Source organism: Callorhinus ursinus, unplaced genomic scaffold (genome assembly GCF_003265705.2).
Source record: "Callorhinus ursinus isolate GAN/ISIS: 27379988/994484 unplaced genomic scaffold, GSC_fseal_2.0 scaffold18, whole genome shotgun sequence".
Lineage (NCBI taxonomy): Eukaryota > Metazoa > Chordata > Mammalia > Carnivora > Otariidae > Callorhinus > Callorhinus ursinus.
The window spans coordinates 10,061,411-10,078,257 of NW_027397080.1; the positions used below are offsets into that span (position 1 = coordinate 10,061,411).

The 16,847-nt window shown below is 35.8% G+C and overlaps 1 protein-coding gene across 5 annotated transcripts in view; it reads left to right on the forward strand.

Annotated features, from left to right (window-relative positions):
• The window catches only part of ZMYM6 (zinc finger MYM-type containing 6), a 42,849-nt gene that overhangs the window by 9,088 nt on the left and 16,914 nt on the right, over positions 1–16,847 (forward strand). For all 5 annotated transcript variants that reach the window (XM_025856511.2, XM_025856512.2, XM_025856510.2 and 2 more), the window contains 12 exons: positions 1,462–1,546; positions 2,180–2,429; positions 5,444–5,618; positions 5,715–5,906; positions 8,609–8,759; positions 9,178–9,293; positions 10,114–10,404; positions 10,565–10,715; positions 11,626–11,798; positions 12,924–13,071; positions 14,275–14,415; positions 14,859–14,896. In XM_025856511.2, the coding sequence (XP_025712296.1) occupies positions 1,462–1,546; positions 2,180–2,429; positions 5,444–5,618; positions 5,715–5,906; positions 8,609–8,759; positions 9,178–9,293; positions 10,114–10,404; positions 10,565–10,715; positions 11,626–11,798; positions 12,924–13,071; positions 14,275–14,415; positions 14,859–14,896 (1,911 nt within the window). The remainder of the gene's footprint in view (positions 1–1,461; positions 1,547–2,179; positions 2,430–5,443; positions 5,619–5,714; positions 5,907–8,608; positions 8,760–9,177; positions 9,294–10,113; positions 10,405–10,564; positions 10,716–11,625; positions 11,799–12,923; positions 13,072–14,274; positions 14,416–14,858; positions 14,897–16,847) is intronic.

Sequence of the window (16,847 nt, forward strand, 5' to 3'; positions counted from 1 at the left end):
GAGAAGAGGGGCAGGGGGAAAGGGAGAGAGTCCTAAGTAGACTTCCTACTGAGTGCAAGCCCAGTGTGGGGCTTGATATCATGACCCCGAGATCAGGACCTGAGCCGAAACCAAGAATTGGGTGCTTAACCGACTGCGCCACCCAGGCGCCCCTATAGTAATTTTTTTAATATTGTATTTATACATCTGTGAGGGAGATAGCATGGGTTTTGGAACAGAGAGACCTGGGTTTGATTCCCATCTGTGCACTTAATGTCTCTGTGACCTTCGACAAATTGCTGAACCATCTCTCTCTAAGCTTCACTTTCCTCGTCTATAAAGAAGATATCATTGTTCCTGCCTGATTGGCAGCAGCTCATTTGGTGCCATAATGTACACTATGGGAAGTGGTAAATTAATGAAGTGGTACCTAGTCTTGGGCATGTAATAGTCCAAACCAATTTCAAAAGTAACTTTGGGAGCTGACCTATCATTTATTTTGCTAAGTATAGGGGTATTAAAATAACAACTAGTGTTTATTATCACCATTGTTTCAGAAAAGAAGACTATTTTTTTAACTTAATAAAACCTTTAAAAAATTTTTTATATACATATTTTAAAATATGTATGTAAAATTTTTTTAAAGGTTTTATTTATTTATTTAAAAATTTTTTTAAAGGTTTTATTTATTTATTTGATAGAGATATAGCGAGAGAGGGAACACAAGCAGGGGGAGTGGGAAAGGGAGAAGCAGGCCTCCTGCTGAGCAGGGAGCCCGATGTGGGGCTCGATCCCAGGACCCTGGGATCATGACCTGAGCCGAAGGCAGACACTTAATGACTGAGCCACCCAGGCGCCCCTGAAATATGTATTTTAACACCAAAAAAAAAAGTAGGATGGTTGTGATCTCAGAATAAGGAACAGTCTTTTTCAAAATAGATATATGTATTTTTTAAATTTTGTTTTATGATTATATTTTATCTTAAAGCATTTTAAAGAATGTATAATTAGGATAAATCTGATTTAGGCTGTGATGATTTTATGTATAATGAACAGATTGCATTGAAACTCTTGTGTCTTTTCTGCCATTAACAGATATGACAGTTTGTAAGTCTGTTGGCTAAAATTACTAATTGGATCCAATCTCTAAATCATTCAGATTTAATTTTATTTTTTGCTCCCTTATAAACACAGCCTAAAAAAAGGGTAGTGCTCAACATTGAAATAGCTATGTATGACTCCTATGTATGAGATTACATTTGAAAAGTAGTTACAACTGTCATGAAAGATTTTCCAGTTCTGAAAGGTCCTTTTTGTAAAGATTAAATCTAGTCTAACAACTTAGAAATGTTGACTTTTGAGGTATTTGTGAAGGTCATTATGATTAGAATGTAGAAGAGATATGACAGTATTATTTTTTGCTTGAATTTCTAGTTTATTTAGATACTAACACTATTCATTTCTCTCTTTTTTTTCTTTAAGGAGTATGGACATGCCCCAAAGCCAAAAACTCAAGAAAGTGAACTGAAAATCAGTGCTGTGTTTTCAGTTGGTGACAGTCCTCTTGGTAAGAAATAGAACTGTATAAGTTAATTATGATTAATATTGTTAAATTCTGGCTAGTAGAATTGAGGGAAAGTGCCTCCTCATGTAAGTTTGTTTTTCCTTAAGATAAAGCAGTACTTTTTGAACTGGGTAGCTGGTCTTGACTAGCATTTTAAAAAAGTGGAATAGAGGGGCACTTGGCTGCTCAGTCAGTGGAGTGTGTGACCCTGATCCTCAGGGTTGTGAGTTTGAGCCCCATGTTGGGTGTAGAGATTACTTAAACAAAATCTTAAAAAAAAAAAAAAGATATATATATATATGTGTGTGTGTGTGTGAAGAAATAAAAAGTGGGAATAGAATTAAGATTATATTAAAGTGATGCATGTAAAGAAACATGATTTCATGAAACTACTGTTTCAATTATTAAATTTTACACACATACACACAAAAATATATGTCTTCTGAGTTATAATGTGAAATATAGTTCTTACTATGGGTTATGGTTAAAAAAGTTTGAAAACCCCTGTTTTAGAGTATTTATTGCCTCATTAATATTGGATTTCAAGACTGAGAATTTGTCCTAAAAAATGGAGAATGTATATTTGTTTGTGTCAATACTAAAACTGTTTCCCCCCCCCTTATTTTGTATTTATAGCCCAACAGTTGACCCCAGGCTTTCAGTTTTCTCTTGCATCGTCTGGCCCAAACATATTGCTTCCTTCGGTTCCAGCCATAGCTATTCAGGTTTTTTGTTCTGGTTGTAAAAAAATGCTTTATAAAGGCCAGACTGCATATCATAAGACAGGATCTACTCAGCTTTTCTGCTCCACGCGGTGCATCACTGGATATTCTTCACCTGTCTGCATACCACCTCTTCCCAAGAAAACCTGCACAAACTGTTCAAAGTATAAAATTTTTAATTACATCCCTTTTTACTTTTCTTTTTTAGTGTGTATAAAGTTTAGCTCACATATGCTATTGTTAAAAAAAACCCAAAAGAACCAAAGATGCTATTGCTACTTTAAATCTCTTTAGCATGTTTCTATGGAAATATTTAGCTGATTGAGAAATTTGCAAATTTTCAAGTTTTGTAACATTAGATAAGAGACTTGGTGTTAAAAGTGTCATCTAAACCAGCTTTCTGTCTCTTTAAGCTTAAATTTTACTATGAAAAGAAATAAACCAATTGTGGGAATTGTAGGACCACTCATATATTCTGTAATTGTAGACAGCAACCATTCACAACTATTTATCTTGAAAGTTACTGAAGTATAGAATACAGTAATAGTAGTCTTATAGTATTATATAAGTTATTTAATTCTTTAGAAGATAAAAAACTCTAAATGGTAACAAAAGTAATGTGTTTATTTCTAAAACATCCTTGTAAGTTTTTGTTGGAGGTTATTTTTGCTTTGCAGTCACACGTAGGTGCAGAGAAAGGAAGAAATGGCAACAAAGCCACATAAACTTCTTTCTTTACATGAGTATGTTTGAAAAATTTAGCATGTTCTGCCTATTCCTGTGGTAGTGTAGTTCTAGGAACACATTGTATTGTCAGTAGTCATTAATGTAGAGTGAAAAAAGTTAAGAGCTTGGTTTAGATCATGGCTCTAATCCCTTACTAGCTATATGACCTTGGGTCTAGATTTTTAACTTTCCTAAGCCTCCGTTTCTTTGTTAGTAAATAGTATCTACTTACTCAGATTTTAATGAAACAGTGTTAGCCCAGGGCTTAGCACATAACAAATGCTTAATAAGTGGGATCCTATTATTTTTAATAATAAAATTATTATTATGTATATTAACATAGAATTTATAGGCTCCTATTTTTTCTTTGGAGATAGATGACAGTTTCTTTATCTGCTTGGGTGTTGACCTTACATATCTAAAAGTAGATCCTGTTAAAATGGAAATCTCCAACTAAAAAGAAAGAGGAATTTAAAAATATTTTACATAAATATTCAAATTAATATTCTAAAATGTTCTTCTAATACCTTACTTAAACTCTTCTAATCATTCTCATGAAACTGATTTGAAAGGGTAAATTTAGTTTTCTGTTTCTATATACTCTATTTCAACATATCAGATATCAAAATGAATTAAATTTTAAAGAACATAGCACAACTTATACATCCAAATGCATATTATTCTCTTAAAAATAGTCACTCTTGTCAGAGACATTTTACCACAGTGCTGCTCTTCTTCAAAATTTTGTTTTGATCTCTTGATTTGGCATTGCATTCAGAGCCTATGAAACATTCCTTTAGACCAAGTTAGGTGATAAATCTATCTTTATACCATGATTTTTGCAAATTGCCAAAAGTTGCTTGATGCCTTTATCAGTTGACTGTTGTAGACGAATTCAGCTGAGTCATACTCTTAAACATGATATTTGACTATAACACTGAAAAGTTGTTCTTAGAGTTCTTATAAATAAAAGAAATTAGAAGAATGTTGGAGCCATGTTTTTGGAAGATGTATGGTTTTTTTTAAGATAAATGTTAAGGTATAAGTTTCATTTGGATGCATAAGATTTAGAATGCATTTATATTTATGTGCACAGATTTCCATTAAAAAAGTCATTCTCATTGGTTTACGTATGTGTATATTATACCACTGGCAGATTCACATTATTAAATAACATTCTTTATTGCTTTGTTTTTAGTAGAAAAATCACTTTTCAAAATTAATAACTTCATCCGTGTGTAAGCATATCCACTTGATTTCCAAGAATCACTGTCCTATTTTTCAGGTTAGGTGAGTTTTAGAAAATTACAGTACTTCGTTTTTATTGTTATTCTTTGATAGTTTACCATGGAACAGTTCTATATAATAAAGGCACAGGATGGGAGGCAGAATAGTGGAATGATTAACTCCATGGACTGTGGAATCAGACTGCCTAGAGTTTGTATTCCGGCTTCACTTCTTACCAGCTCTGTGACCTTGACAAACTATTTAACCTTTCTGATTTGGTCTCCTCATCTGTAAAGGGAGCAATTATATTTACCTCACAGAATTTTTGTGATAATTAAGTTGGATAATTTGAAAAAAGAGAACATTGGTACATACTAATTACTCAATGCACATTACTATATATAATATTATTGCCATTATATTCTTTATGGCCTCTACTAGTGCTTCTAATGACCATTTCCTTTAGTTTTTTACACTGATCAGAAAAATAGCAATACTTAGCCTTTGTTTTTACTGTCAGTGCTTATTACAGCAATGAGCTCTTACAAAATAACTTGAGTTTTACACAACGGCTCGATTATTTGTGTTCTTTCTGTCTTATTCTTAATTCCGTCTGTCCTCTGCTACCAAACCTTAATAGCTCTTTTATTTGTTCCCTTGCTCACTTCATTTATAGTTAACTTTTATATATCATGCTAACTTTTTATATTAATCTTTGGTAGTTTGTCTCTTTCCCAAATCTTGCATTTCAATTAAAAAAACCCAAAACACGTCATTCCTTGTCTCACTCATGTTTCTACTCTTGGCAGCTGCTGGCTAGTAAGAGGACAAGTGTTTTGTGGTCTGGAATTTTTGGGATGGCTACTTGTTCCATTGGCTCCAGTGGATGAAACTTGGTTGGAGCTGGAAGCCTCCCTGTTTTTGTCATGAATATCTAGCTGGATATATTTTAAATATAATTTGCCCTCAAAACATCCATAAATCAGGTATCATAAACCCATGTTATACACAAAAAATTGAGAGAGTAATTACTTTACTCATTGTCACTCAGCTAAGTAACAGAACTAGTCCTCAAACTCAGGGTTCCAGACGCCTTATCCCAGGCCAGCTGTTTTCTCCTATGCAGTAGCTGCCCTTAGTAAATGTAGTTATTTTAGTTCACAGTGAGTAAGAAATTACAATTATGAAGTACACATTTCATTTTGCCTTTGTTATTTATTTTTAGAGACATTTTAAATCCAAAGGATGCGATCACAACCCGATTTGAAAATTCTTCTCCTAGCAAAGATTTCTGCAGCCAATCATGTCTTTCTTCTTACGAGCTAAAGAAAAAACCTGTTGTCACCATATATACCAATAGCATTTCAACCAAGTGCAGTATGTGTCAGAAGAATGCCGACGTAAGTCACATTGTACCTTTTGGGATTCTGCTCAAAGATCTGAGATTTTTGATTGGCTTTGCTGATTTTGGATGTGTATGTGTTTTTATTTCCTAGATTCGATTTGAAGTTAAGTATCAAAATGTGGTGCATGGTCTTTGTAGTGATGCCTGTTTTTCAAAATTTCACTCCGCCAACAACCTCACCATGAACTGTTGCGAGAACTGTGGAAGCTACTGCTATAGTAGCTCCGGCCCGTGCCAGTCCCAGAAGGTTTTTAGTTCAACAAGTGTCACAGCGTATAAGCAGGTATGAAGATCTGTCTGTCACACATAGTTAGGCTCACTCCTTCCAGGGTGGCCCTGCAGGGATGAGATGCAAAATAAGCAAGATCAGTTGATCTTGGTGTATGAGTTCCCTTGCAGAAAAGTGGGATAGCTTCTGGTGGTGTAAGTGTTGATTGTGGTAGTGAGATGATACAGGTGAACCAGATCATGGTCAGGAATTCACAAATGGAATTTCATGTTTTGCAAGGAGTCTGAAATATTTTGTGGTATAGTGATAAGTGAAGAAAGCCCCATATTAATTGTAAATAAACCATGACCAGTTATAGATGATAAAAATTAGTGGATCTAAAGCATATCTTTTTCCTTTTAGAAAATATATTTTCTGGGGCACCTGAGTGGCTCAGTTGGTTAAGCATCTGCCTTTGGCTCAGGTCATGATCTTAGGGTCCTGGGATTGAGCCCTGCATCAGGCTCACTGCTCAGCAGAGAATCTGCTTCTCCCACTCCCTTGGCCTGTCTCCCCAACTTGTGCACATACTCTCTCTCTCTCTCTCTCTCTCAAATAAATAAAATCTTTTTTTTTTTTTAAGATTTTACTTATTTATTTGAGAGAGAAAGAATGAGAGAAAGAGAGCACATGGGGGGGAGGGTCAGAGGCCCTTCTTTTTTTAATTTAAATTCAATTAATTAACATATAGTGTATTATAGTTTCAGAGGTAGAGTTCAGTGATTTATCAGTCTTATGTAATACCTAGTGCTCATTACACCACGTTCCCTCCTTAATGTCCATCACCCAGTTACCCCTTTCCCCTAACCACCTCCCCTCTAGCAACCCTCAGTTTGTTTCTTTTTTTTTCTTTCAAGATTTTATTTATTTGACCAGAGACACAGCGAGAGAGGGAACACAAGCAGAGGGAGTGGGAGAGGGAGAAGCAGGCTTCCCGCTGAGCAGGGAGCCGGATGCAGGGCTCGATCCCAGGACCCTGGGATCATGACCTGAGCCGAAGGCAGATGCTTAACACCTGAGTCACCCAAGCGCCCCAACCCTCAGTTTGTTTCTTATGATTAAAAGTCTCTTATGTTTGTTTCCTTCTCTGATTTTGTCTTGTTTTATTTTTCCCTCCCTTCCCCTATGATCATCTGTTTTATTAACTTCCATGTATGAGTGAGATTATATAATAATTGTCTTTCTCTGATTGACTTATTTTACTTAGCATAATACCCTATAGTTCCATCCATGTCTTGCAAATAGCAAGACTTCATTTTTTTTTTTAAAGATTTTATTTATTTATTTGACAGAGAGAGAGATGGCGAGAGCAGGAACACAAGCAGGGGGCGTGGGAGAGGGAGAAGCAGGCTTTCCACTGAGTCAGGAGCCCGATGTGGGACTTGATCCCAGGACCCTGGGATCATGACCTGAGCCGAAGGTAGACGCTTAATGACTGAGCCACCCAGGCGCCCCTGTTCTCCAACATTTTAAAGATTGATTAATTGATTGATTGATTTATCAGAGAGCGAGAGAGCACAAGCAGGGGGAGCAGCAGAGGGAGAGGGCTCCCACTGAGCAAGGAGCCAGATGTAGGGCTTGATCCCAGGACCCTGGGATCATGACTTGAGCCAAAGGCAGACGCTTAACGACTGAGCCACCCAGGCACCCCAAGATTTCATTTTTTGATGGCTGAGTAATATTCCATTATACATATATGTATGTGTGTGTGTATATATATATATATATATACACACACACATACATATACACACCACATCTTTATCCATTCATCTGTCAGTGGACATCTGGGCTCTTCCCATAGTTTTGCTGTTGTAAACATTGCTGCTATAAACATTGGGGTGCAGGTGCCCCTTCGGATAACTACATTTGTATCTTTGGGGTAAATACCTACTGCATATAACTTCTCATTTAGAGACTTTATGTTGTGTCAGTGACAGTATAGGGTAGTGGTTAGTCTGGAACTTTGGAGTGAGATGAAATGTTTGATCTCCCACTTTTCTGTATATTTGTTAATTGAATTAAAATTAATTTAACCTTTTTGTTAATATAATTTCTTAAAGTATCTCACTGTGTTGTTGAAAGGATTGTTTGATACAGTATATAAGTTATTTAGCATAGGGCCTAGCTCATGGCAAGCACTGAATAAATAATAATATTGGTAATTTATATAAATGGTAGACATTATTATTATTGTTTCTTAAAACATGAGTAAAGTTACAGGCAGATTTTATTGTGAACTCAGCTTGAAAAACAGGTAGTTCTTTAAGATCTCTTAATATACATTGAACATCATCTCTGTTTCCTCCTGCGGAAGAGTCTTACTGGTTAAGTAACCTTAAAGGTGGTAGATGATTTTTTAGATTGATGTCCAAGATCTGGTGAGGATCGCCTTTTGGTTCATGGATTACCTGGTCATCCTTGATTATTTGTACTGAAAAAAGTGCATTACAAATACCAAATTAATTACTTTTAATGTGTTTTGTTGTTAATATACATGAGTAGTTACTAATTTTCTTCAGTTTCATTTTATTTTTGTCTGAAAGAACTTATTTTTCCCACATCCCAACTTTGAGAAAAATCTATAGAGTGTCCTCATAATCATGTCAAATATTTCAGCCAAAGGCAGTCTTTGTAGGAAGGTTTTCTTTTTTCTTTTCTTATACAACTTGTATGCTTGTGCTAGGTATCTAAATGTTATTTTATTTTCTTGATAGAATTCAGCCCAAACTCCTCCATATGCCTTGGGGAAATCATTGAGGCCCTCAGCTGAAATGATTGAGACTACCAATGACTCAGGAAAAACTGAGCTTTTCTGCTCTATTAATTGCTTATCTGCTTACAGAGTTAAGACAGTTATTTCTTCAGGTAATGTTTAAATTCAATAAATTTATAGATTTAGTAACTATTGAAGAACAATGTAGCTGCTTTTCTTTCATTTTGTTAGAAACCAAATTTATCTATGTGGTTAAATTGAGACCCAAGATTTAGTTTCTGAGAACTCATTTTTAAGTGAAAATAGTTTTTCACTGATTTTCTTGGTTGAGGTATTTATTTTGTAGTTTCTATGTGAAAAGAAAGACCAAAAAAAAAAAAAATCACTTGTAAGTTCTAAATTTTTGTGTAAGTAGGTCTTCACTGCGATTAGTTGCATTTAGCACAGATTATTATAAAGTTCCTTGATTTTAGTTTTGTATATTACTATTTTTTAATCCTTCGAATACACTTTTGGATCATTTGTTCATCTATGTAGCTTATTCATTGGTTTTTATTTTTTGTTACCAAGGTGTCCAGGTTTCATGTCATAGTTGTAAAACCTCAGCGATCCCTCAGTACCACCTCGCCATGTCCAATGGAACCATATACAGCTTTTGCAGCTCCAGTTGTGTGGTGGCTTTCCAGGTATGATCTAAGGTAGTATTTCACCTGAGGTTCTTTTAGGCATTGGTCTATGGCAATATGTTAACTGCTGAAAGTCTGTATTTACAAAAGATTAAATTTAAGTTAGAAAAAGATTCTGTTCAACTCTGGTCCCCAAAGTCATTTCTGCAAAATGTCTCAGCCAGGTATTGAGCCTCAGTGCCATCTTCCCTATTCAGGGTCCCCACATAAACTCCCCTTCCCTCCCACTTTTGCCTTTGGTTCTCTCCCTTTCAAAAGGATGGAAACTTAAGATATGATTCAGATAAGTCCTCATGTGTCCCTTCCTGTCATCCTGGGCCAAATGTAATGACTTCGGGCATGAAATTGTAAGCCTCCATTTACTTGTCTCATTTGTTCCTCACTCTCTGAGACAGATGGAGAAAGTATAGTTTAGTGACCCTCTGGGGTAGCAAGATGCCTGATAAAATGTCCCTGGTACCAGGGCAAAAGAGACCACTGGTGGCCACCATGCTCTTCATGGCCATCAGAGGCTAGCTGGTGATGGGCATGCCAATGGAGGGGTATTTTGAGAGAAAGAAGGGGTCTGCTTTAGTTTATTAGAGCCTTGTATTAGAATTGTCTGGGAAGCCCGAATTCCAGTCCTTAACCTTATAATGTTGCATTTCTCAGTCCTTCTATTCTGGAAGTATGCCATTTAAACTCTTCCTGTGAGGTACTTTATAAAGTGTTAAGGAAATGTTTGTGGGGGCATTAATTTATTAAAACAAGAAAACAAAAATTACCCAAGTCATGTTACTTCTCAGTTGCTAAAATCTTTGCCTTATTTGTGTTCTTCCAGAATGTATTTAACAAGCCAAAAGGAACAAACACTTCAGCGGCACCCCCATCTCAGGGCCAAGTGGTTGTAAGCCCACCCTCTGGGTCAGCAGTGTCAGCTACAGGAGGTAACACCTCTGCTGGTTCCGGTTCCGGTCCCACCAGCTCCATCAGCAGCTCTGCCTCTGCCACAGCCGGTTTCCAGCCTCTTGCTGCCCCATCCCAAGTTGCTGTAGCTCGGACACTTGTTAAACTCAAGTGTCAACACTGTAGCCATCTGTTTGCCACAAAACCAGAACTCCTTTTCTACAAGGTAAAGAGAAATCATGAAAGGGATGGAATATAAATGTATCCATCAGAAGCATTTGTCTTTTCATCTTTGACAGTCACTTAATTTGCTTTAAAATGAGGAGAATGATTTCTTAAAGCAACTGTTTAATTGGATCTTAATGACTTTTTTTTTTTCTCTGCAGGGTAAAATGTTTCTGTTTTGTGGCAAGACTTGCTCTGATGAATACAAAAAGAAAAATAAAGTTATGGCAATGTGTGACTACTGTAAATTGCAGAAAATTATAAAGGAGACTGTCCGATTCTCAGGGGTTGATAAGCCATTCTGTAGTGAAGGTAAAGAAAGCAAGCCAGTTCAGTTTTATCCACAGAGCATGTTGTTGTTATAAAGTAATTCACGCTGAGTTGAGCCACTAATCTATAATTTTCAAGTAATTTTGTTTTATGAGGTATAATTTGAGGCTTTTTTCTTGAGTTGATGCTTAATTCACTGTTTTTATACTTAAGTCACTTTAAAGTCTATACTTCTAAATGTTAACAATCTCAATAAAGAAAAACTTGAAAAAAATTTTTTTAAAGATTTATTTTAGAGATAGAGAGCACATGGCGGGGGGGCAGAGGAAAAGAGAGTCTTAAGCAGATTGGACGCTGGGCACGGAGCCTGATGTGGGGCTCGATCCCATGACCCTGAGAGCATGACCTGAGCTGAAACCAAGAGTTGGATGCTCAACTGACTGTGCCACCCAGGCGCCCTGAAAAAGATTTTAGATATTGTAATATATTTGTGATCATGATGGGCTTGTGGTGATGTTTTAAATTACAATAATCTTAAATAAATTGCCTTAAAGCTTAAAAAAGACTTTTGAAAGATAATTAGGTCAATGATATTAGTATAGAGTGTAAAAAATCTCTTTATAAGTTTAGCAATGACTTGAGAGATCTTTCTGTTCTTGCACCCACTTGTAAATAGGGTACTTAAGCAATTACTGCTTCTTGGCTTAAGAAACTTTTATATCTCTAATGTTTCTGAATATAGATGGCCTAATATTTAGAGTATATGTAAAAGGTGATACGAGTTTGTTTTGTGAATATAGAGATTATCCTTGCCCCTATCCTAGAAGCAAATAATTGTGTCAAGTATGTAGAAATTAGCTTAGCTGGTACCTGAGACTGTGGAAACTCATTTTATCTCCTTCAGGTTAATATAAGTTTGATGTTTCTTCCTTTCATCCCTTCTGGTTCTCAGTTTGCAAATTCCTCTCTGCCCGTGACTTTGGAGAACGATGGGGAAATTACTGTAAGATGTGCAGTTATTGCTCACAGACATCCCCTAATTTGGTAGAAAATCGATTGGAGGGCAAGTTAGAAGAGTTTTGTTGTGAAGATTGCATGTCCAAATTTACAGTTTTGTTTTATCAGGTAAATGTAACATACCTTTTTGGCTTTCTGAAGTTAGTACAAATTATTTTCTTAAAATATGTTTGGATCATGTGAAGTAAAATTTACTGTTTAGAACTGGGTTAAAATAAATTATGGGCTCCTAAAGCAAAATTCAACTGAATATAAATATGAAATTTGGGGGGTAAAGAATATAGGATTTCTGGAGACTTTGTTGTTGTTTGAACATATATTCCTTTTATTTTTATATTTTGCTTTCTCTTGAGGCATATTTACCTTATTTATAACTGAGTTCTCTTAAGTTAGAACCTTATGTAGTTATGTTGCGTTAAGTGGCTCTCTCATTCAGAAGGTTACTGTGATGAACTAGAAGTCAGACCTTGTTCTCACTTAATAGGTTAAATGACTGTGACTGACCTCCTTACCCACTACCTTTTAAAAAAATTACTTTTTTGAAAGGCTAACTGTGAAAGCTAAAATTAATTGAACCACTAATACACACCTAGTGTTTCATAAGTGTTGTTTTATTTAATCCTCACTACGATCCTTAGAGGTAGGTATATTACTACCAGTTTATAAATAAAGTAAAAGAGCAAGATCCAAGGAGGTTAAGTAATATACCCTTCAAGAAGCTGGTAGGTGATAGCTAGACAGCACCTATAAATACTTGAGTGAAACCATCTGGTGTTTTTGTCTACCTACCCCCTAAAATATAATCTTCTTCGTGGAGAAGTATGTCTTTATCACAACTATATGACCAGGAAACTATCTCAGTGCTCAAGACAAAGGATACCTAATTAAATATTTTTTGAATGAATCAGTGTCTTTACAACTCCAAAGTCCATATTCTTTCTACTACATTATGCTGCTTCTTAACCTCTTAAAAGTAGAACCTACCTCTAAATTCCTTCATCAGTAATTTTGAAAATGGGAGATCAATTTTTATATTCTATATATTGAGGACATTATGTGGAAACAAATAATTAAGTATATCTATTTTTAACCACATTATTTTAAACCCTGTATTTTGTGATTGCACCTGACTTATACATCCTGTTTTCATAGTGCCTCCTGGTTTTATGACTAACGTTATCTTTTCATTATTTTGTGGTTTTAAGCCTATCCTGCCTTACATTTCTTTCTCAGATGGCCAAGTGCGATGGCTGTAAACGACAGGGTAAGCTAAGTGAGTCCATAAAATGGCGAGGAAACATCAAGCATTTCTGTAACTTATTTTGTGTCTTGGAGTTTTGTCATCGGCAAATTATGAATGACCCTCTTTCACAAAATAAAGGTAAAATTAAACTTGGCTAACAGGATCTTTATGTCAGTGCGAGGATATGCTATTAGCACAGACAGTTGTAATAAAAACAAAATTTTACTGGATACAAATAGCCTGGATTTCCTTAAATTTTCCTGTAAGAATTCTTAAAGCTTGCCCTTCAGGGAAGGTTAATCCTGATGCTTTTTGCTATCATAATCAAACACACCAAGGAATCAATAAATGTTATGATAAGCACTAGTTTTATCAGAAAGTTAGATTTGATTGCTTTTGGTTGAATTTATCTATACATAAATAACTTCCACTAAGAGATATATGTTATTCAGTTAATAAACTAGAAAAAAGAATAGAAAATCAGGGCAAACAAAGGGAGAAGGATATAAGTATGTTAATACAGTTTCTGTGACTGGCATAAGATTTGATCCAGAGCTTGCTTGTAGCCAAGGAAAAAAGAACCAACACATTAATTATATCAGAAAAAATAAAGTAGACCAATTCTTCATAGGTAACAAAGTTTTGTTGGCTAAGAATAAAATAATTTTGCAAGTAGGACAGCTAATATGGTCAAAATATCCAGATGAATAGATACATATGTGGCATGTTCTTATAGTAGTTCCTTGAAGGAGTACTTCTCTGAGTTAGTTTCAAAACATTTGGTATTATGCTCTCTGATCAAAGCCTGGAGTGCTGTTGAATTGACAGAATCCATGTGCTTTGTCCTTACAGTCTGGCCCTTGTCTACCTTTTGCAGTCTTATTGATCATCACCTTAATCACATATGCCACGTGCCAGTCTTTTATGTCATCATCTATTCCCTAAGACCAGTCAGGTCAGTGGTAGAATTTTCATTTTGTAATATGGGTTGGCAAAAAAACAGTGGATGGACAGGCGCCTCACCAACTTATTTACAAAAATTATCATGTTAAATTTTTATTGGAAGCAAGCTTAGGTGGAGGAGTTTTAATAGTCACTAATAGAAAAGACCAGTTGATTCTGAAGCTAATACCTATATTTTAACTGTTAAGTAGCATTTGAGTTTATAATTTTAGAGAATCAGCTTGTCTTTAAGTCCTAACGAATGTTAATTGACCAGAACCACTCTTTATACAGAGTTAGATATTTGCCCGGCTCCTTGAAAACTTAGTTGTTAAAAAGGGTTTATTTTGTGTGTAACCTTTTTGTTTATACTAGGTCTTACCTTTTTATTTTAATCAGTAAATATTTATAAGGCACAGACTGCTTCAGTGGAGCTCCCTTCTGCAAGGAAAAATACAACACCAGTTATAACCAGTGTGGTGTCATTGGCAAAAATATCTCCTACCCAGCCTGCAGGGAACACTAACAGTGTTTTAAAAGGTATGACTTGATATAAAGGTATTTGGTTAGACTGTAGAGGATAGTGCTGTCTAGTCTAAGTAGCTCTTGTTGCTAATATTTACATTTATATTTATGTAAGGAAACATGCCCCTTTTTCTCAGAGGGAAGTGGGTAGCAAGTAGGTTGGCCTGGGTAGGGAAGGAAGTGGCATGTATAGTTTATTTTTTTAAGAACCTAAGTGATTTTAATATACTTGCCTTTATCACTGGAGATTCTAAATACAGCTGGATGAGATTGAGGCCCAAGAATCTTTACTTTTACCAAGAATCCCAGGTGATATTGATGCCCAGTTTCCTTGGACCATTTTTTGTGAAATCCTGGACTAGACTCTGGCCCACCTTAGTAAGAGGAAAGTAATTTCTTGGTCTCAGTGTTTACATCTGTATATTCTGGGGATAATGTGTGTTTTAATTTTATTACAGGTGCAGTTACTAAAGATGCAGCAAAGATCATCGAAGATGTAAGTTTTATTGTTAATATTTTTCCTCATAATGCCACTTGTGTTTATTTTCATTTTGGATGTAGCATTCTAATATGTACCTGAATATATTTCTGTTTGCAGGTTAGTCTTTAAAAAAAGAGTAATAATCTATCATGTACTAATTTTGTTTTGAGATCTTAAAGTTACATCATTAAAAAGAATGCGTTTCTGATTTATTTCATTGTGTTCTGTCTCCTTAATTTCTTTAAATACCTGTTAATTCCATCTGGTTACTACATTCAAGTATGTTTCTTTAAGACTTGAAAGTCTCTTGGGGGCGCCTGGGTGGCTCAGTCAGTTAAAGTGTCCTGACTTTTGATTTCAGCTCAGGTCTTGATCTCAGGATTCAAGCCCTGTGTTGGGCTCCATGCTGGGTGTGGGCCCTACTTAAAGAAAGAAAGAGAGAAAGAGAGAAAGTCTCTTGAAAAAATTCAGTGTAGTGTTGTTTTGTGCATCTTCAAATTATGTGAGGCTGAAAATAGTGCAAAGTAAAAATACATTTAAATTCCCACTTTATGTCTCAAATTTGAAATATTGTGAAACTTTCCAAAATTAAAAAAAATATTTTGAAGAAATGCATAATTTCAAATCTGGCAGGCCGAAGGATCGCAGACTGTGTCGTTGTCTGTGTCTTGTGTTAGCAGGAAACAAAATTCCCATCGTCCTTTATCAATATCGTATGAACCTAATGTATCAGATCTTGGGTTAATGTTTTTGGTGACTGTTTCTGGCTGTTCTCTTAACATTTGCTTTTGGTACAATTACAAATATTTTTATATATCATGTAACATTGTCATTCGGATTCATTAAGTAGTGGTGCTAGTGCTGAAAGGTGTGCCCAAATTCAGTATCTTTGGAACAGAAATTAGATATTGTAAAGCTCCATGATGAAGGCCAGGCCTTGGCTGTGAACCCCCGTGCTGTTCATTTAGGAGAGTGAAACCTGCAGAATATTAGAGATAATGCTCAAGAAAACAAAAGCAGCATTAAAGAAGGCACGTTATTTAGTTCGCATGGAAATATCTTATAACCAGGAAAAAAATAATGGGATAAATGGGAAAAAATCCTGGCAACACAGCTGCAAGATCAGGGCTGCCATAATGCGCCCCTAAGGCCAAGCCATCACCTGTGCTAAAGCTTGAAGTGTTTTGATGACTTGAAAGGAAGTGAAAGTGAGACAAAAAGGTTTACATGGCTGGCTTTCCAATTTTAAAGCCTACTGAGGTCGTAAGAAGCTGTATCTGCTAACTGAAGCTATCAAAAACATTTCAGTTTTACCATAATCTAAAGAGGCTTTAACTTGGAAGACAGCCTCATACCTAATAAAGAATTTGTGAAAGTGGTAAAGAAGGTGAATTTGTGCAAGGTTGGTGAAAGGGATGTTGACATTTTGCTTGGGTTGTTCTCCATGGATTAATAAAGGAAGACTTGCTAGAATTAGAAAAACAGGGCCCCAGCAGTTAGCCTGGGCCTTCAGCACAACAGCTAACAGTGAAGTAACTGGCATATGCTTTTGACCATATTCCAGCAACAATTGCTATTATTAAAGGAAATGATCCAAATGTGGATTGCTGTTTCATGGTGGCAAGGTGAAAAATGGACAGCGTGTTTGCATATCAAAAAACCTTCAGTGAAAAAAAAAATCTTCAGTGAAAAAAAAAATTAAAGAACCAGCTTCATTAGATCCATTCATTAGCAGACGTCTTTCAAGGACTCAGACTGGCCTTCCCCATGATGTGGAGAGAGAGCTTCTAATTTGATACTTTTTTTTTAAAAGATTTTTTAAATTATTTATTTATTTGACAGAGAGAGACACAGCGAGAGAGGGAACACAAGCAGGGGGAGTGGGTGAGGGAGAAGCAGGCTTCCCGTGGAGCAGGGAGCCTGATGTAGGGCTCGATCCCAGGACTCTGGGATCATGATCTGAGCT